The 15,913-nt window shown below is 43.4% G+C and overlaps 1 protein-coding gene across 4 annotated transcripts in view; it reads left to right on the top strand.

Annotated features, from left to right (window-relative positions):
- Positions 1–3,388: 3,388 nt before the first annotated feature.
- Positions 3,389–15,913, top strand: part of NRP1 (neuropilin 1) — a 139,371-nt gene continuing 126,846 nt past the window's right edge. For 2 of the 4 annotated variants that reach the window (XM_047739427.1, XM_047739425.1), the window contains exons 1-2: positions 4,165–4,755; positions 8,228–8,402. In XM_047739427.1, coding sequence (XP_047595383.1) covers positions 4,683–4,755; positions 8,228–8,402 — 248 coding nt within the window. In that variant the 5' untranslated portion in view covers positions 4,165–4,682. Of the gene's footprint in view, positions 3,855–4,162; positions 4,756–8,227; positions 8,403–15,913 lie in introns of those variants that run through there. The other 2 variants (XM_047739424.1, XM_047739426.1) reach the window with 2 other exon arrangements.

Genomic DNA, 15,913 nt, shown 5'->3' with positions numbered 1-15,913 from the left:
CCATTGTGACTACTAAATTATTATAGTTATATATTGTGATATCATGATATATTACTACATATCAGCAACTCACAAATTTATACCTCCAATCCAAACCACTCCTCTGTATTCTTACCTCACTTGATTGTCTCGAAGACATGAAACACTAAATCTAGACCAGATCAGACTCATGATCTTCCTTCCACACTAGCCTTCTAGAGTCCCTTGCCTATTTAAAGGCTAAGATGGTTCTTTGACACAAATAAAAATATGCATTTTCAAATTCTAGCCCTGACCTCTAACACCAAAAAATGTTTGGAATCCACTAACACTATCCAAATTTTAGCATTGTTTTCCTGCATCTTATTATTATTGTACATGCTTTAATACAAAAATTCCATATGATAACTTTGTTTTAAATGTTAGATGGTAGAATTTTCTCCAATGTTCGAAGAATTTTGTGAGATTTATTTATTTATTTTGGAGGGAGAGGAGAGAGGATGTGGGGAGAAGGAGAAAGAGCCTCAAGCTGACTCATGTTGAACAGGGAGCCCCAAGTGGAGCTCAATCTCCTAATCCTAAAATCAGGACTTTAGCCCAAACCAAGAGTGGGAGGCTTAACCGACTATGCCCCCCAGCTACCCCAGCAGACGTGTCATTTTTAATAGAAATTTTAAAAATAATAATAGGGGCTCCTGGCTGGCTAAAGAGCATGTGACTCTTGATCTGGGGGTTGTGACACCAAGCCCCACATTGGGTCTAGAGATTACTAAGAATAAATAACCTTAAAAAAATAAAATAATAGTAAATTAATTTAAATTTTGATTTTTAATCTTTTCCCAGTTTCACTTCTCCCATTCTTCTATTTCAAATGTAGGTTAGCTCCTACTAAAAATATGTTGTTTTATTGCTTTTCTGAAATATGTGGGTTTGATGCTTTAAAAAACTTGACTAGACTTGATATAGTTTTGAAATACCAACCTCAATCTCCATATTGCATCAACCTGAAATACTTTGAGGAAGTTAGTGGCTCAAATGGCCCTCTGGGAGCAATGGATCTCATCTCATTTCTGACAAATTGATGAAAGCTTGATAAAAAGAATCTAACATTTACCATCCAGTCTATTCTTAATGATGGGCAACGATTTCAGTTCTTCTCTGAAGGTCTGAGCGCCTTATTCCTGCCGCGGCTCTGCGTGGACGTCTATGGGGCTGGGACTTGCCCACCCAAGGCCAGGACTGGCATTCTGGAAGTGTGCTCCATGAATCTTCGCTTCAGTGGAACTGGATCCTATCTAGTCTAGGGATTTGTGATGTCAGGAAGAGTGATGTGTTCCTAAGATCAAAATAAAATCAACCTAGGAACACTGCCAAATTCTTCCTCTGTCTATCACTTATTCTCATATAAAGGTCGGTCTGTCTCCCGTGCTGGAGAATTGCAGAAATCTAAGGCTGACCCTTTTCAGCACTTTAGCGGAATATAAGGCAGAGGAAAGAGGTTGTTAGCAAGGACAATTTGCTCTGTACCAACCCACTAGCTGGCAATTATCAATCAGTGTGGTAGGGCTCCATTACCCAGTACTGTGGAGAAACTAAGAAGCCTAGAAAAGCCTCAGATCAGGTAAGACCAGAAAAATCAGAGGCAGAACTTAAATTCGGTATTTCCCTCACAGTACATAGTGCATGTCTTATTAGTTGGTTGGAGAAAGCCTGGCAAAAGTGCTCAGACGGTGAGCAAGAAGGCAGATGGGGGTTTCCTGCGTGTTGACAAACTGGAGGAGTCCTTCCCGGGAAGGGCGGAAAGGGAGCCAGAGGTACAGAGGTTGCGGAGTGGGGGGCAGTCCCTCTCTGAGTGCCTGATCCGGTGGCTTTATTTGTTAGCGTGGTGGGTCCAGGCTGGGAAATGCACACTCAGCAGGGAAAGGGGAAGGGAGATTGGCGGCAGTTTTATAAAAACAATACAGCTCAAGTCTCCCGCGTGTGCCCCCTCGCTCACCCCGCCGAAGCACAGTCGGGTAAAAAACGGCTCGCTGGAGCGAGTGCGGCCCCCTAGCTCCCAGTAGGAAGAAGGCGGGTATTTGTGACTCGAGGACGCCCTGACCGCTGCACACACCCCCATTCCCCTTCTCTGTCAACCCGCCAGTTCTAAGAGGCGCCTCTCTCTCTGAGCCTTGGACTAAGGTCGCTCGGGGTCATCCCAAATCTGATGATGCGGCTCAGCCCCCCGCAGCTGGGGACTGGGGCGGGGGGGGGGTGCGCGCTGGAGGCAGAGAGGACGCGGGGAGGAGGCGACTTGAGCCCGACGGAGCCCAGAGCTGGGGTTTCCCTCGCAGCGCTTGCTCCCCCGGGTCTGCGCTGGGCGCGGCTGGCGCCCGGGTCTTGCCTCTCCCGCCCGCCCGCCGCCGCCGGGGCCAGGACTCTGGGCTGCCAGCGGCCCCGCCACCGTCCCTTCCGCTCGCCCCAAGCATTGATTGCCAGGCTCGAAGTACCACCTTCCCACCCAGCGCCTCCCGGAGGTCCGAGAGCCGAGACCCGGGAAACTGGTGAGGGAAAAGAGGAGCCCGGGGGCAGGGCCAGCACTGGGCGCCACCGGGCCGGGTCTCCAGCTTGGAGGCGGGGGCTCCCCGCGAGCGGGGAACCGGGGAGAGAGCGCGGCGAGCGCGGGCGCGGGGGGTGCACCTCCGCCCGGCGCCGGGCCCGCCCGCCCCCACCAGGGGCGCGCTTCATCGCGCCCAGCCGTACCCGCGGGCCTCGGGCTGCCCTTCTCCCGTCCCGCCCCTCGTTCTTCCGCCAAAACCCTTGACCAGAGTCTCCTCGCCAACATTCTTAAATGTCTTTTGCCAGCTCTTTGCGCCAGGTAGGAATAAGGTTCTGCTTTCAGGGTGTGTACCTAAACGCCAATTCCCAGAAGGTGTAGCGACATTTTCACCTTCCCCATGAACTCCTTGGGAGGGGGGGTCCACGGGCATTTACCCTCTCGAGGGCCAGACTGTTTCTGGCCGAAACCTGTTTGTTCCCTGAAATGTCTTTGCTATTCCTATCCTCAGAGGCTCCTGCAGCAGTTCCCGGAAAGCCCCTGGGGGTGGAACTGGGGGGCATCCAGCCCACAGTGAGGACGCGCCGCCGTGAGAGGTGGGGGAGGACAGGAGCTAGATGTCTGGCGTGACAACTGCCTGTGGCCTGGGGTGGGCATTGTGCGACCCCTGCCAAGAGCCCTCCTCCCCCGCCGCTTTCTCCCTTCCCCAGAGAAACAGAGGCCACTGGACCCCTAATTGCCACCTCCCCCCCCCAACACCTGGGCTCCAGAGAGACGTGAGGCTGGGCGGGGTCGGACGACGGCTGCCCCCTAGCTGGAAGGCGCATCACCTCCCACCCTCCAGCTTTCCCTCTGTCCCAGAGGAGAGGGCCCCAAATCTCGGTTAACAATGGAGCCCCCGGTGTGCGGCGGGCACCCGGGCACGACCGGCGCCCGCCAGCGCGCCCCGCTACGGGGCAGAGAGGCGGAGCGCAGCTGCAGCCCAGCCTCGCCCGATCGAGTGGTCTGACTCTGCTTCACGCGGCAGCGACACTGTCGACCCTCGCCGGGCTCTGTGGTGCGCCCACCGTTCCAGCCTAGCTTTCCCGGGTCTCCCCCGTCCCGGCCCCGAGCGTCAGGGTCGCCCCGCTGCTCTCTGCCCCGGGTCTCGGACCGGCACTGCGGGAGTGACGCGGCTGGCCCCGCGCTCCTCGCCGCCGCGGGCCTGGAATTTGGAGTTGTGGGAAGCCCCAGCCGTCTCCACGGCGCGCCGCCTCTTCTCTGGCGGCTGGATCCCGGAGATCCTCCGCGGAGCTGCGGGTCTCTCCCCCCTCCCCGGGTCCTGAGCGAGCACGCAGAGGTAGGCTAGCCCGACCCAGTCGCTGGCACCGACCTCGCAGCCTCCTCTCCAAACACACACCCACACCCACACGCGCTGGGGCGCAGACCCCCTACGCCTCCCTTCCCGCGGAGATCCTGCAGGGCCTTCGGGGGAGACGGACAGACAGAAAAGCACACGGAGGCAAACTTGTTCCTCCCAGACTCCTGTCAGGCAATTACTAGCGAGCCTGTGCCGGCAGAGGGGAGGGAGGAAGCGAGGGAAGGGCTCCAGAAGGGGAGGGGGAGGACGGAGGAGGTGGGAGAGGCGGGGGTGCAGTTGGTGAAACTCCTCTGTCTCTCGCTCATCTTTTCATTGCTTGCTCCTCTCCTTCGCGCAGACACCCCGGATCTCCCCTGGGCGCCAGCTCCTCGGCTCCAACGGGTCCCGAAACGAGCCGGATTTTTTTTTTTTTTTTTTTTTTCCTCCTTTCTGGAAATTGGCTTTGGTGTGTTTCCCTCCCTCCCTCCTCCCCCGACTACCCCCCGCCTCCTTTTTTTTTTTTTTTTTTTTTTTTTTTTTTGAGACATGGCCCGGGCAGTGGCTCCTGGAAGAGGAACAAGTGTGGGAAAAGAGAGAGGAAACCGGAGCTAAATGACAGGATGCAGGCGACTTGAGACACAAAAAGAGAAGCATTTCTCTCGGATCAAGGCATTGCCTCGCTGCTCTCTTTTCTCCAAGACGGACTGAGGATTTTACAGCTCTAGGCGGAGTTGAAGCTCTGCAGATTGTTTAGATTCCCCCTTTGCTCTATTATCCGCCGCACGTTCTCGTTCTCCCGCGTCCGCCTGGGGATCCGGCGAAGGGAGAATGGAGAGGGGGCTGCCGCTCCTCTGCGCCGCGCTCGCCGTCGCCCTCGCCCTGGCCAGCGCTTTTCGCAACGGTAAGTGACAGGCGGAGGCGCGTGTGACAGCGCGGCGGCCGGGCTCCCCGGTTGCCCGCGACCGGCCGGGGTTCGGCTTCCCGCCGCAGCCGCGGGACTCACGCAGAGCCGCCGGGGTGAGCCCGCAATAGCCACCTCCCGGGCGAATGAAACTTTCGTCCAGGAGGAGAAATAAAGAAATAAGATCAGTGGGCTTAGGGCAGGAAGATTTCAAGTCCACTGCCTCCCTTCTGAAGTTGGTTGTTTGGTTATGGGGTTTTTCCTAGCTCTGTTACACGGCAGAGCTGCCTACCTTCTATGATCAGCACACCAATTATCTTAATAATGTTTCCTCCCAAAGGCAATTAGATGAGACTCCCTTTCAAAAATTTGATGGCTGTTGAAAGTTAATGAACACTTTACCAGGAGAACTTCCTGGTTCTTCTGCAGCTCTTCGAAACCATTTCCTCTGGTGGGTGCCTGCAAGGGATAGAGGTTGTGGGTTTTTTGTTTTTTTTTTTTTTTTTTTGGTGGATGGAACTCCCTCCTCCGCCTTTGCAAATCGCCTCTAATGTGTCAGAAGTATGAATGAAAGTTACATAGTGTCAATGAAGGAATCTGATATATACAGTATAAAACACCAGGATATCTGAAAATCCCTAATCTAGTTGCAGCTTCCACTTAGCTTTTAAAACCACTCACTGTTAAGTAAATGAAAGACTGCTGGGTTATAAACAGTATCCCCTAAACTAAATAATGTATTTTAAAATGTGATCTGGTTGTAGGCTGTTTAACTTACACTTTAAAGTAGGTGAAGGCAAGGGTATGAAATTATCTTTACAGTAAGTCTTCAGCAATTATTATTAACTAATTATCAAATATTTACTTTTGTCTGGCTTAGATTTCAATCAAAGTAATTAGAAGAAAAGAACACCCACTACTAACTGTGGTATATTGTTTTAATAAGAGACCACAAGTGGAGGGGTTCCTACCAAGAGGAATTTAAATCACATCTTTATGATGGAAGTTAATCTCACTAATATGCTTTTTGGAGGTTTTGTGATTGAAGCAATAGATTCCCCCCCAACAGCTACCAAGCGGTGTTCTAAAAGATATGCTCAGAGGCAACACACGCACGTACAGACACACACACACACACACACACACAACTGTGAATGTGGATTTCAATTTATTAATGAACCTGAGTTGGTGGCATCTTTCTCTAATCTGGCAAAGGATGAAATAACATTCTCCTCCAATTGGAAGAGGTCAAGTGGTTAGACTTTAGAAATTACAGGAACCCAACCTCTGCCCTCTACAAGTCCTGAGATGAAATCCGTAGTCTGGATGGTCACAGGACGGATTTGAAACCTAATGGAAATAGCTTCCAGACTTTAGGTTGTGAACTGCATGTCTATGTGTGTGTATATGAACACACACACACACAAACACACACACATATATATATGAAATATATTTTTAAATTTTCTTAGCGGAAGTCTGGGGAATGTTGAGAACCTGAGCCTCTGTCTGTGAGCTTGTCTGGTTAAAGCCATGTTGCTATGATTGCAGTGACCAGAGCCAGTAAAATGCTTCTGTGACACAGCAGACCTCTTAAAGCCATGTCCACCTCCTCGGAGTACCAGTGTCTGCTAAATTAATTCATTAACCTTATTTAGGTCTAATGGTCCAGAGTCATTAGAAACTGCTCTTTCTTAATCAACTGTTAGAGAGATGTAACAGAGCCAGAGAGTCTAGCAGTCCACATTATCTTATTACACTGTCACTTTCTCAGAAGTCACAGATTAAAGAGCTCTGGTGTGGTACCAACTCCACCTAAATGTCTTCTGAAGTGGCTCGTGGAGTGACTAGAAGCAGTGCTGTTTTATTTCACTCCTCTAACGGATGCCAGACTCTGCCATGATGTTTGTACAGAGCTGGAGGAGACTTAATGAGATGGGGTCACTCTCCAAGTTTTCTGCACATTTAGAATAATGGAAGAGCCTCGGTAGAATCACGTAACAGAGACCAATATGATCATTAGTTGAGATTTCGAACTCCAGTTGCAACATTTCTTCTTGGCAAATCTTAAGCTTTTAAAAGCCAAGGCAAAGGAAACCAGCATAAGGGGACCCCCAGGTCTAAGAAACATGGTCAGAAACATCTAGCAATTGAGAAAAACAATATGATTTATACTGTCTTCTTTTTAATTTATGGCAAATGATTTTTGTAATGCATGTAGCTTTATGCATTTTTGATGGGCACTTCATCTTTCATTTCCATTTGACCTGGTTTTCCTGTAATAAAATTCTGTAGATTTATAAATTCATGCTGAGAGCAAAGAATGCCATTCTCTTTCCACAGGGAATCTATTAGATGCAATATTAAAATCTATATATACCATTACTGAAAATTTGTGATTGATAGGCTTATATATTTCATTGCTTTCATACCTATTCCTCTTACGTAGTTTATGCACCAAATTTTTATTGCTTAAAATTAAGCATCAATAAATGTGGCAGCATTCCCGGCTGAGACTCTCCAGCATGAAATCCATCATAAAAAGTGACAATGAGAATCTACACTGAACAATAAAGCAGCCCAGTGACTGGTTTATTTGGCTCTCAGTGAATCGCTTCAGCATTTGGGTTTTTGGAAATGAAGGCTCAAAACCAGTCAGCTCACCTTTCCCAGAACACGAGACCATGGCTTACCATATATGATACGCAGACCTCAGTGTGGTGGGTTTTGGTCCCCCCCCCACCCCAACATTTAGGTCATTAGAATTAATGCTGTGTGGCTATTTTGCTTTCTGCCCAGTTGCTTTGATCTGGTCTCTAAGACTGAACAACTTTCCTTGGAGCAGTAGAGCGGAATTATTTCTGCTTCACCAAATACACTTTGTTCTCTGTTGATCTGGATCTCCAGAGCACAGATAACTCAAAATCACTTAGATTTATGAGCAGATAAAACAACAACACAAAAGGTTTGGCTTTAAGCCAATCGAAGTCTTGGATGACAATCCCCACTGATCAATGACATAGAACAGGCTTATCATCAAAAAGCCACACAAGGGGTCGAATAGCTTCTTTTAGTCACCTTCCACTCAGAACTTGCTACTTAATGCGATTACACTTCTTGGGGGATAATTAAGTCTAGTAGAAGCTCCCTGGGGACCATGTTAACATCTATTGAGGGGATTTAATGTTTTTAACGCTAGAAGACCTTTTTCTTGGGAAAGGAACTTTGGCGGAGGGTGGTAGGTGGAGTCTGTCACCTGTCAGGTCTCAGTCTCCTTTCCCCCCCACCAAGCTAACCTTTTTGGGATCAAAGAGTGTTCCTGGGCGGTGGGGTTGTATCAACGCCACCTGAAGGACCCACGGGGAGTTCCCCCTAAAAAGTTATGGAATAATAACCAGTAATTTATTTATAAGGCTAGATCACCGAAGTGGTTGTCAGGGAAAGATTTACCAAAATGTTGTTTTTATTACAGATAAGTGTGGCGATACGATAAAAATTGAAAGCCCCGGGTACCTTACGTCTCCTGGTTATCCTCATTCTTATCACCCAAGTGAAAAATGTGAATGGCTGATTCAGGCTCCCGACCCATACCAGAGAATTATGATCAACTTCAACCCTCACTTTGATTTGGAGGACAGAGACTGCAAGTAAGTGAGCAAGTATTTGAACAGGGCCCCACACCGCCATCTAGTGGTCATGGATGTCTAAGGGGGAAGTCTGTGCCTACAGTATGGAATATAAAGGGATCCAGGAGGGATTCTAATCTAGGCCAGATCATATGTCAATGGTATGGAAATTATGTTAAGCGATTTCTGAGTTCCCCAAACTAGGAATATTATGTTGAAATGTATAATCCCTCATATTCTTTTTCCTGTTAACACTTTTGTTTTCGGAACTCTTTTGTTAAGAAGCGTGTTTGTGTGCTTCTTTTTTTTCTTTTTCTTTTCCCCCTGAAAAGGGGAAGAACCAGAAACCCAAACTTTCACTTGAGTTTTTATTAAATATTGTGGGTCACTAGCATATATATCACCAACAGATGGTGAGGTTGGCTATTTTTTAACAAATCTCTGACACATTTTGTGATTTAAGGACTGTGTCTTACTGAGTTTGACATGACAAAAGCAAATTGTTATTGAATAAAAATGAGGCATAGAGTATCAGTCAGATGAGGGTTTTTTTTAGTAGATTAATGATTGCAAGTCTTATGGTAAATGCAAAAAAATGGTTAATGCACAGTGAATACAATGGGACTCAAATATAAATCTGTATTTCATCTACCTGCTTTAGCCTTGTTAACTCCCTCTAGTGTTAAGTAATTAAGAATCAACTTACCCCAGATTTCATTATTATGAAAACATTCTCACTATAGAGACAGACTAAATTATACTTCCTCACTTTATTGGAAAGAATTAGTTGTGCAGGTTTGGCTTTGCACAGTATGGAAAATGTATTTTAACTTTGCGGGCGCAAGCAGTCCACTCAGAGCCAGGTTTGCTCTTCTCTCTGGACACCCAGCTGACCACCGGTCTCTGTCTTTTCTACCTTACCCCATTCTGCCAATCTGCACAGGGTATATTCTCCAGACAGGTGAACCTGAATATCTACCTTTAATGAAGTTTGGATATAGAAATAGTTTTAGCGAAGGAAAACAATCTTACTTAAGATCAATTCCAAAGTGTTTCTCTGGAACTGATAGGTTTTCCAAAGTTTTAAAATGGGTCAGTTTGATATAATTGTATACAGTGTAAATAGGTTACGAGTTCTATTGGATATAAACATTATTGTGCTGGGACATTCATTATTACAAGTGTTCTATTTGCAAATACATAGCCCTTTTAGGGAAGAACAGAATGATATGAAAATGTTCCCACTTGTAAGAGGTCTTTAACAACCTGTTGAGTTGGTATGGTAAAACGAGTGTTTTGTGGGCAGGGAAATGAGGTCATCTGGTTAATTCAACATTCTGGTGCTAGAGAATTAACATATATTCATTGATCAATTTCCAGATAATCAGCATACACTACAGTGTAATAGAATTATGCCGATTCCAATTTAATCCTTGTTCTGTGTTTCAGGGCGTTATAGTGACTTCTGAATCTTGTACAAAAGTTGCCATTAATAGTGTTCCAGCGACTGCTAGGAAACAGGGATTTTGTTGCTGTTGTTGACGATATTCTGTATGGTGATTTTACAATGTCAATCACCTAGACAACATAGAGATTTGTTTTTTCTTTCATTTTATTTTAGTTTGTTTTATTTTTTTGCTTTTTGACAATACTTTTTTTTTTTGCTTTTTGACAATACTTAAACGGCTCTAAAAGATAATTTGTAAGAAACTCAACATAAAACATACTCAAGTAATATAACATTATTCCAAAGATAAGGCGCCATTACAGTTTAGCAAACTCATGCCTGCTAAGTCCTGATCTGAGAGTGGTGCCCACGTCTGGGCACTATTAACTATTATCTATATCTAACTATAAGATAATAGTTAATAAATTCAGAATAATCAGGAGTCACTAGCAGGGATGTGCTGATCAATGTGGAATGACCGGATCTTGGAAGGGTATGGGTCAGGTCCTCATCTGTAATATTTACCAATTTCTATAGTGTAAATATTCCCACCATGACCAGTTTCAAACTATCCATGTGATGTCACTGTACACAGACTTGTGTACTCATGTACTCCTAAAGAGATGTGTGGGATGGGTTCTTGTGAGCTGGTGCAAGCCGGTTCCAGCACAATAACCCAGAAGGCCAGTATGAAGGGGAAGCCAGTCAAGAGAGTTAATACGTGTTAAGTGCTTATAACAGTGCCTGGTACACAGTGTCTTCAATAACTATTTGTCATATCATGATGTGAGGTGGATTATGGAATTGGAATCTTCTTAGTTTTCTTTCCTCCTTTCTTTCTCTTTCTTTTTTTTCTTTCACTTTTTGAGGCCTTCTTTTTCTCTTTAAATTTATTTATTTATTTTGAAATACAGAAGAAGCATGCACAAATGAGTGGGGACAGGGGTGGAGGCAGCAGAGGCAGAGGGAGAGAATCCCAGGCTGACTCCCACGCTGAGCATGGCACCTGATGTGGGGCTCAAACCCAGGACCCTGAGATCAGAACCTGAGCTGAAATCAAGAATCAGATGATCAACTGGCTGAGCTACCCAGGGACCCCTCAGGTTTCCTTTTGAAAAATGACAAGAAAAAGGATAATCATTGTTTATAGGAAGAGACAGTTTTAGTGATATCAGCATGGTTTCAAGAAACTGACATGGGCAGGAAGATTGTTTCTGTCGTTCTGCTGGTGAGACTTTTTTAAGGCTACCCAGTGAAGTGGTTTCTTAACTGTATAACTGAGGGTTTGTTCTCTCTGAAGGTGCCATCTCCTGGCCAACCTTGAAAGGCTGATATATTTAGCCTGATGAAGTCAATGGAGATGATGGCATAGAAAATACCTTTCTGCCATGTTGCCACCTGATTGTTTTATCAATGAAAATTCCAAAAATGATAAAGGAAGAGCAACTGAAGACATTGCTGTCACTATCTTTCCAGGCTGGTCCACGTAACTCCTGGTCACTGTCAAAGGTTATACTGGAGAGTCTACAAATGGGGCACAATTCTTAAGGCTTTTCTGAAGGCTGCAAGAAGAATCCACAGCTTTAATTTAAAGTTAAAATTCCCTACAAAAATAGAAAAACCAATAACCCTTGGAAGAACAAATTCATAGACTTCAATTTTACACTGAATGTGCAAAAGCATGGTTTTGTTTTTGTTTTTATTTTAGTGGGTTTGATTTGTTGGGTTTTTTTTTTTTGTAATTTGTATTAGGCTACCTCTATAAAAGGAACTTGAGATAATACAAAATTAGGTACAACAAACCACATTCAACGAGCTAGCAAGCTTGTAGTTATCATTCCTGTTGAGCTCAAGCTGATAGTCTTATTTGAGATATTTAATATCTCTCCTTGTTTCAGCTATATTATATGTCTAATAACAATAAAAAGAACTTGCTTTACCAATGTCAACAGGTTATTGGTAAGATAAAATGGGGTAGTGGATAGGAAAGCCTTTTGAAATGTTGAAAGCTTCCCTCAAAAGAAGTTATCATTGCTATTATGATATCTTAAACAACTTGGTGATGGTTAGAACATATCAAGCTAAATATATAGATCCAGTAATGGGATGATCCGCATAAAATACACCCGGCAATTTCTCTCGAAACCGTCCAGTCTTTGTATAATCAACTTCCACCATGTGAAAGCTCAAGAAATTGATTCCTTAGTACATCTGTTTATTGAGAAACATCCTTAAAAGCCAAGTAAACAATTTTTTTTTTTTTTTGGTAGAGTGTAGGGATGGATAAGTAATTAAATAGATGACTTCTGGGAGGAAAAATATTTTTATTTACATTTGTATTGTTTTATTTATAATTGAATTAAAAACTATTTCATAGTTTTAACAATACAATAAAGGGTACACAGTTACAACTTTTCATGTGAAGAACATGACCATAACTACGAACCTAAACTTACAAAAAGTTTTTAGAGTGAATATCAAGGGGCATTATTTCCATAGGGAAAATGAATGTATCAGGTTGTGCCTGATAGTTTTAAAATGCAACAATCTCTGTTTCAGGTTCCATTATGAGTCAAGTTTCTAGACAAATAAGCATCAAAACCATAATATTATAACTCCCTGAATTCTTTAATTGAACAAAGTGTGGTATTGATCAATCGCTCAATCAAGCAAGCAGGAGAACATCTGTCTGCGGGCTAATGTTGTGCCAAGATGTGTAGCAAAATGGTCTAGTCTGGTTTTATTGTTATGTTGATAAAAGGTGGCTAGAGAATGTTCCAAAGGAGAAGGTGTGGAGGGAATTCACCAGCACAATCCTCCACGCTTGTGAAGTCAAAGCACAGTTACAAGCAGAAAAGAAAGAAAACCTGCCGAGTGTTTTTCGAGAAAGCAACATTCGTTGGGCACTGTACATGGTTTCCTGCATTTACACTGAGCTAGTTAGATCTTACCCAATGATAGTTTCCTTCGGGGGTAACGCAGACATCTTGAATCTCATAAAACTTTATATCTGCATAATAAACAAGAATGTCATTGATACAGTAGTTAGAATTTATGGAACTTTTCCGGTTTCCCAGCAATGCAAACTATCAGCATGATAATTTATAATGGGTTGTGACAAATACTGCTGAGCAAAGAGGTGTGTGATTACATTCAGATCAGATGTCCTCATCTGGGGAGCAATAAAAATTTCACAGACATTGGGTTAAAAACATTAAGAAAATGAATGTGGAGCTCCAGAAAGAGTCTAAAAAGGTGGTAGTGTTGGAGGGAGAAAGCTCAGTAGTGGTCTTCTTACTCACTGGTTCCTGACTTCAGTGCCTGATTTGTCAGTGCTGTTTTGTAGGATTTCACCAAGACACAGGCTAACGTGGCACCGATGCTTTTCTGTCTATAACTTAGGTGTGTATTCCCTTCTTAGTGGAACCAAAAAGTGGGTTGCTGTTTTTTTCTAATTCAGTGCAGTCAAGGGAGATTTCACTTTTGTAACTTCGTATGAAGTTTAATTACCAGAAAATTTTAACTAAATAGAGATGTTATTCAAGTTTTGGAATCTTGTTGGAACAAATCACACATCGTTTCTTTAATGCTACTTTTAAAATTAGCTAAGTTATTACAAACTTTGAAACACCGGTCATTTCATTTATTGTTGTAGACCATAAAATCACTGAATGAAATTAATCTTCCATTAGTTTCTCAGATTTGATAATTTTCACACATTTAATTATACAGTGGTCACTTTGTCATTTATTGGCAATTTGGGAAATACAAGGTCCATTTTTCGTTTCCCTGAGTACTATTTTTTGTTTTGATCCTTGCTTTTTTAACTTTGTTCAGCTACAGGTTTTTTCATTAATTTTCTTTTTTTTAATGCATTAAAATATTATTTATCTTGATTGGTGAATTTTTGGCTTTTTGTACCTGAGGCAAGTGCCTTACTCTAGTCCCAGTCTTGTGTTTTAAACTATCACTTAGACCAAAACAAAGCCTTTGTTTTATGGAAAACAGTGGGTATTTTAAACCAAAATATTTTTTCCATTTTCTATATTAAATACAGCAGTATACATACTTTTATTAAAGTACAAAGTGTATGTAGAAAAATACAGTGTAAAATTTGATAAAATTTTATAAGGTGAGCACAACCACATAAGCAATCCGAAGTAAACATTTCCAGCTTCCTATGAAGAATTCCCCTTTTTTTTTTGTTTTTTTGTTTGTTTGTTTGTTTTTTAAAGATTTTATTTATTTATTTGACAGAGAGAGAGATTACAAGTAAGCAGAGAGGCAGGCAGAGAGAGAGAGGAGGAAGCAGGCTCCCTGCCTAGCAGAGAGCCCGATGCGGGGCTGATCCTAGGACCCTGGGATCATGACCTGAGCCGAAGGCAGAGGCTTTAACCCACTGAGCCACCCAGGCGCCCCAGAATTCCCCTTTTGTTCAACTAGCCTTTGGCTTCAAGGAAAACTACTGTCCCAACGTGTGATTCAATTTTTATAAATTTCAAAATAAGACAAAACTAAACTCTTGTCTTAGAAATCTGCGGGCACTATCCTTCAAGTGTGGTAAAACTCTCTGGAATAGAGATAGAACAGTGCATACAGTTCCCCTTCTGATAATATAATTAAAAAAAAAAAAAAACAAAGTCATACTGAAGTGTATGCTAATGTTCTTCAGTGACTGCTGTAGAAATATCTCGTATTTGTTACATATACTACGGGTTTGTTAAAATACACACAAAGTTTATGAACTAGAGCTTCCTTTGATGCAAGGCAAATACAGAAAAATCTTCCCTGGCTTTCTTTTTCAGTTTTTCATTGTTGGTTTTCATCTCAAGTAACTTCCCAACATGGGCGGTGTGGGAGGCACCACCACCAAGCTCAGTTTAATTAAAAAACTTTTGAGTGGTTAAGAACGAACCCTTCTCAGAACAACTGCCAGTATTGTTGCTACCGCCTGCAGCGTCCTTGGTTACTACTCAGGCAGATAATTATCTACTTTCCTCCTTTTGATATTTTTCCCTATTAGCACTGATTTAATTTGAACAAAACCCCATGTGTTTAATAGAATTAATGTTCCTTTATTATTTTTTACTATAAGCAATCACATTGTATCATAATGAATTCTGAGTACTACAGGGTTGTTGTGTGTTAGGCATTTCTGTAATTTGAAAGAAGCAACCTTTATGAGACGCTAAAAGAGAAGGTTAGTTGAAATCTTATCAAATTGAATCAACATGTGCATGGCATTTCCAACCAGATTTCACTTGGGGAGCAGACACTTAAAAATTGATCCAAGTGAGACATATGCCTTCAGCCGGCATGCATATTCTCAGCTCCTTTTTTTTTCCAGCATAAAACTTGATACTTGCATGCATGCTGACATACTCCAGCAGAAGCACACACACAAACACATATGTGCATGCGTGTGTGTGTGCTTGTAAAGGAGGCTACAAAATAAACTTAGCTAATTGCCGTTGTAGTATTCATCAAGGCTGATCATTAAGCCCAAAGAAGAACAAGAGACAAGATTAGTGTTCAGATCAGGTTCCAAATGCCTCCTAATTGGGTGTTTGTAATCAATCCTGATTGTAGGAGTCAGTGACTTGGCAGAACTTAGCACCTCAAAAAAAGATTTTCCCTGCTATTCTGTGGTTGATGGAACCGTGTCTAGTATCTAGGTCAGTTAGGGATGGCGTGAGGTCGGGATAACTCGCAGATTGGCTGTGAAGCCTGCCAAACATATCATGCTGGCTTATGGTTGAAATCACTTAGTCTTTGCAGTTAGCTTAGCAATTGAACTTCCTTCAATCAGAACTCTACGAAATTCTGAAGAAGAGCAGAGAGGAAAAATAATCTTGGCTTCTCTCTACTCAGTTGTCTTTTAACTTAGTTTTTCTCATGTTCGAGCCTAGGTCTATATTGTATGCATCTTCTATCTTATACAGTCACCATGTTTTTTTCTCCTTTAATTTAAATAATTAATAGAGTGTTTGGGAAGGAATGGTCACAGCTGGTGCTTCCTGTCGGGTCCTCACTCTACGTCCACCATGAAATAAGTACTGTGCACACAATTTCACGCAAGCTTCCC

Source organism: Lutra lutra, chromosome 8 (assembly GCF_902655055.1).
Source record: "Lutra lutra chromosome 8, mLutLut1.2, whole genome shotgun sequence".
Taxonomy (NCBI): domain Eukaryota; kingdom Metazoa; phylum Chordata; class Mammalia; order Carnivora; family Mustelidae; genus Lutra; species Lutra lutra.
The sequence above is the reverse complement of the archived record's forward strand: the minus strand, read 5'-3'. Positions and strand labels throughout refer to the sequence as shown.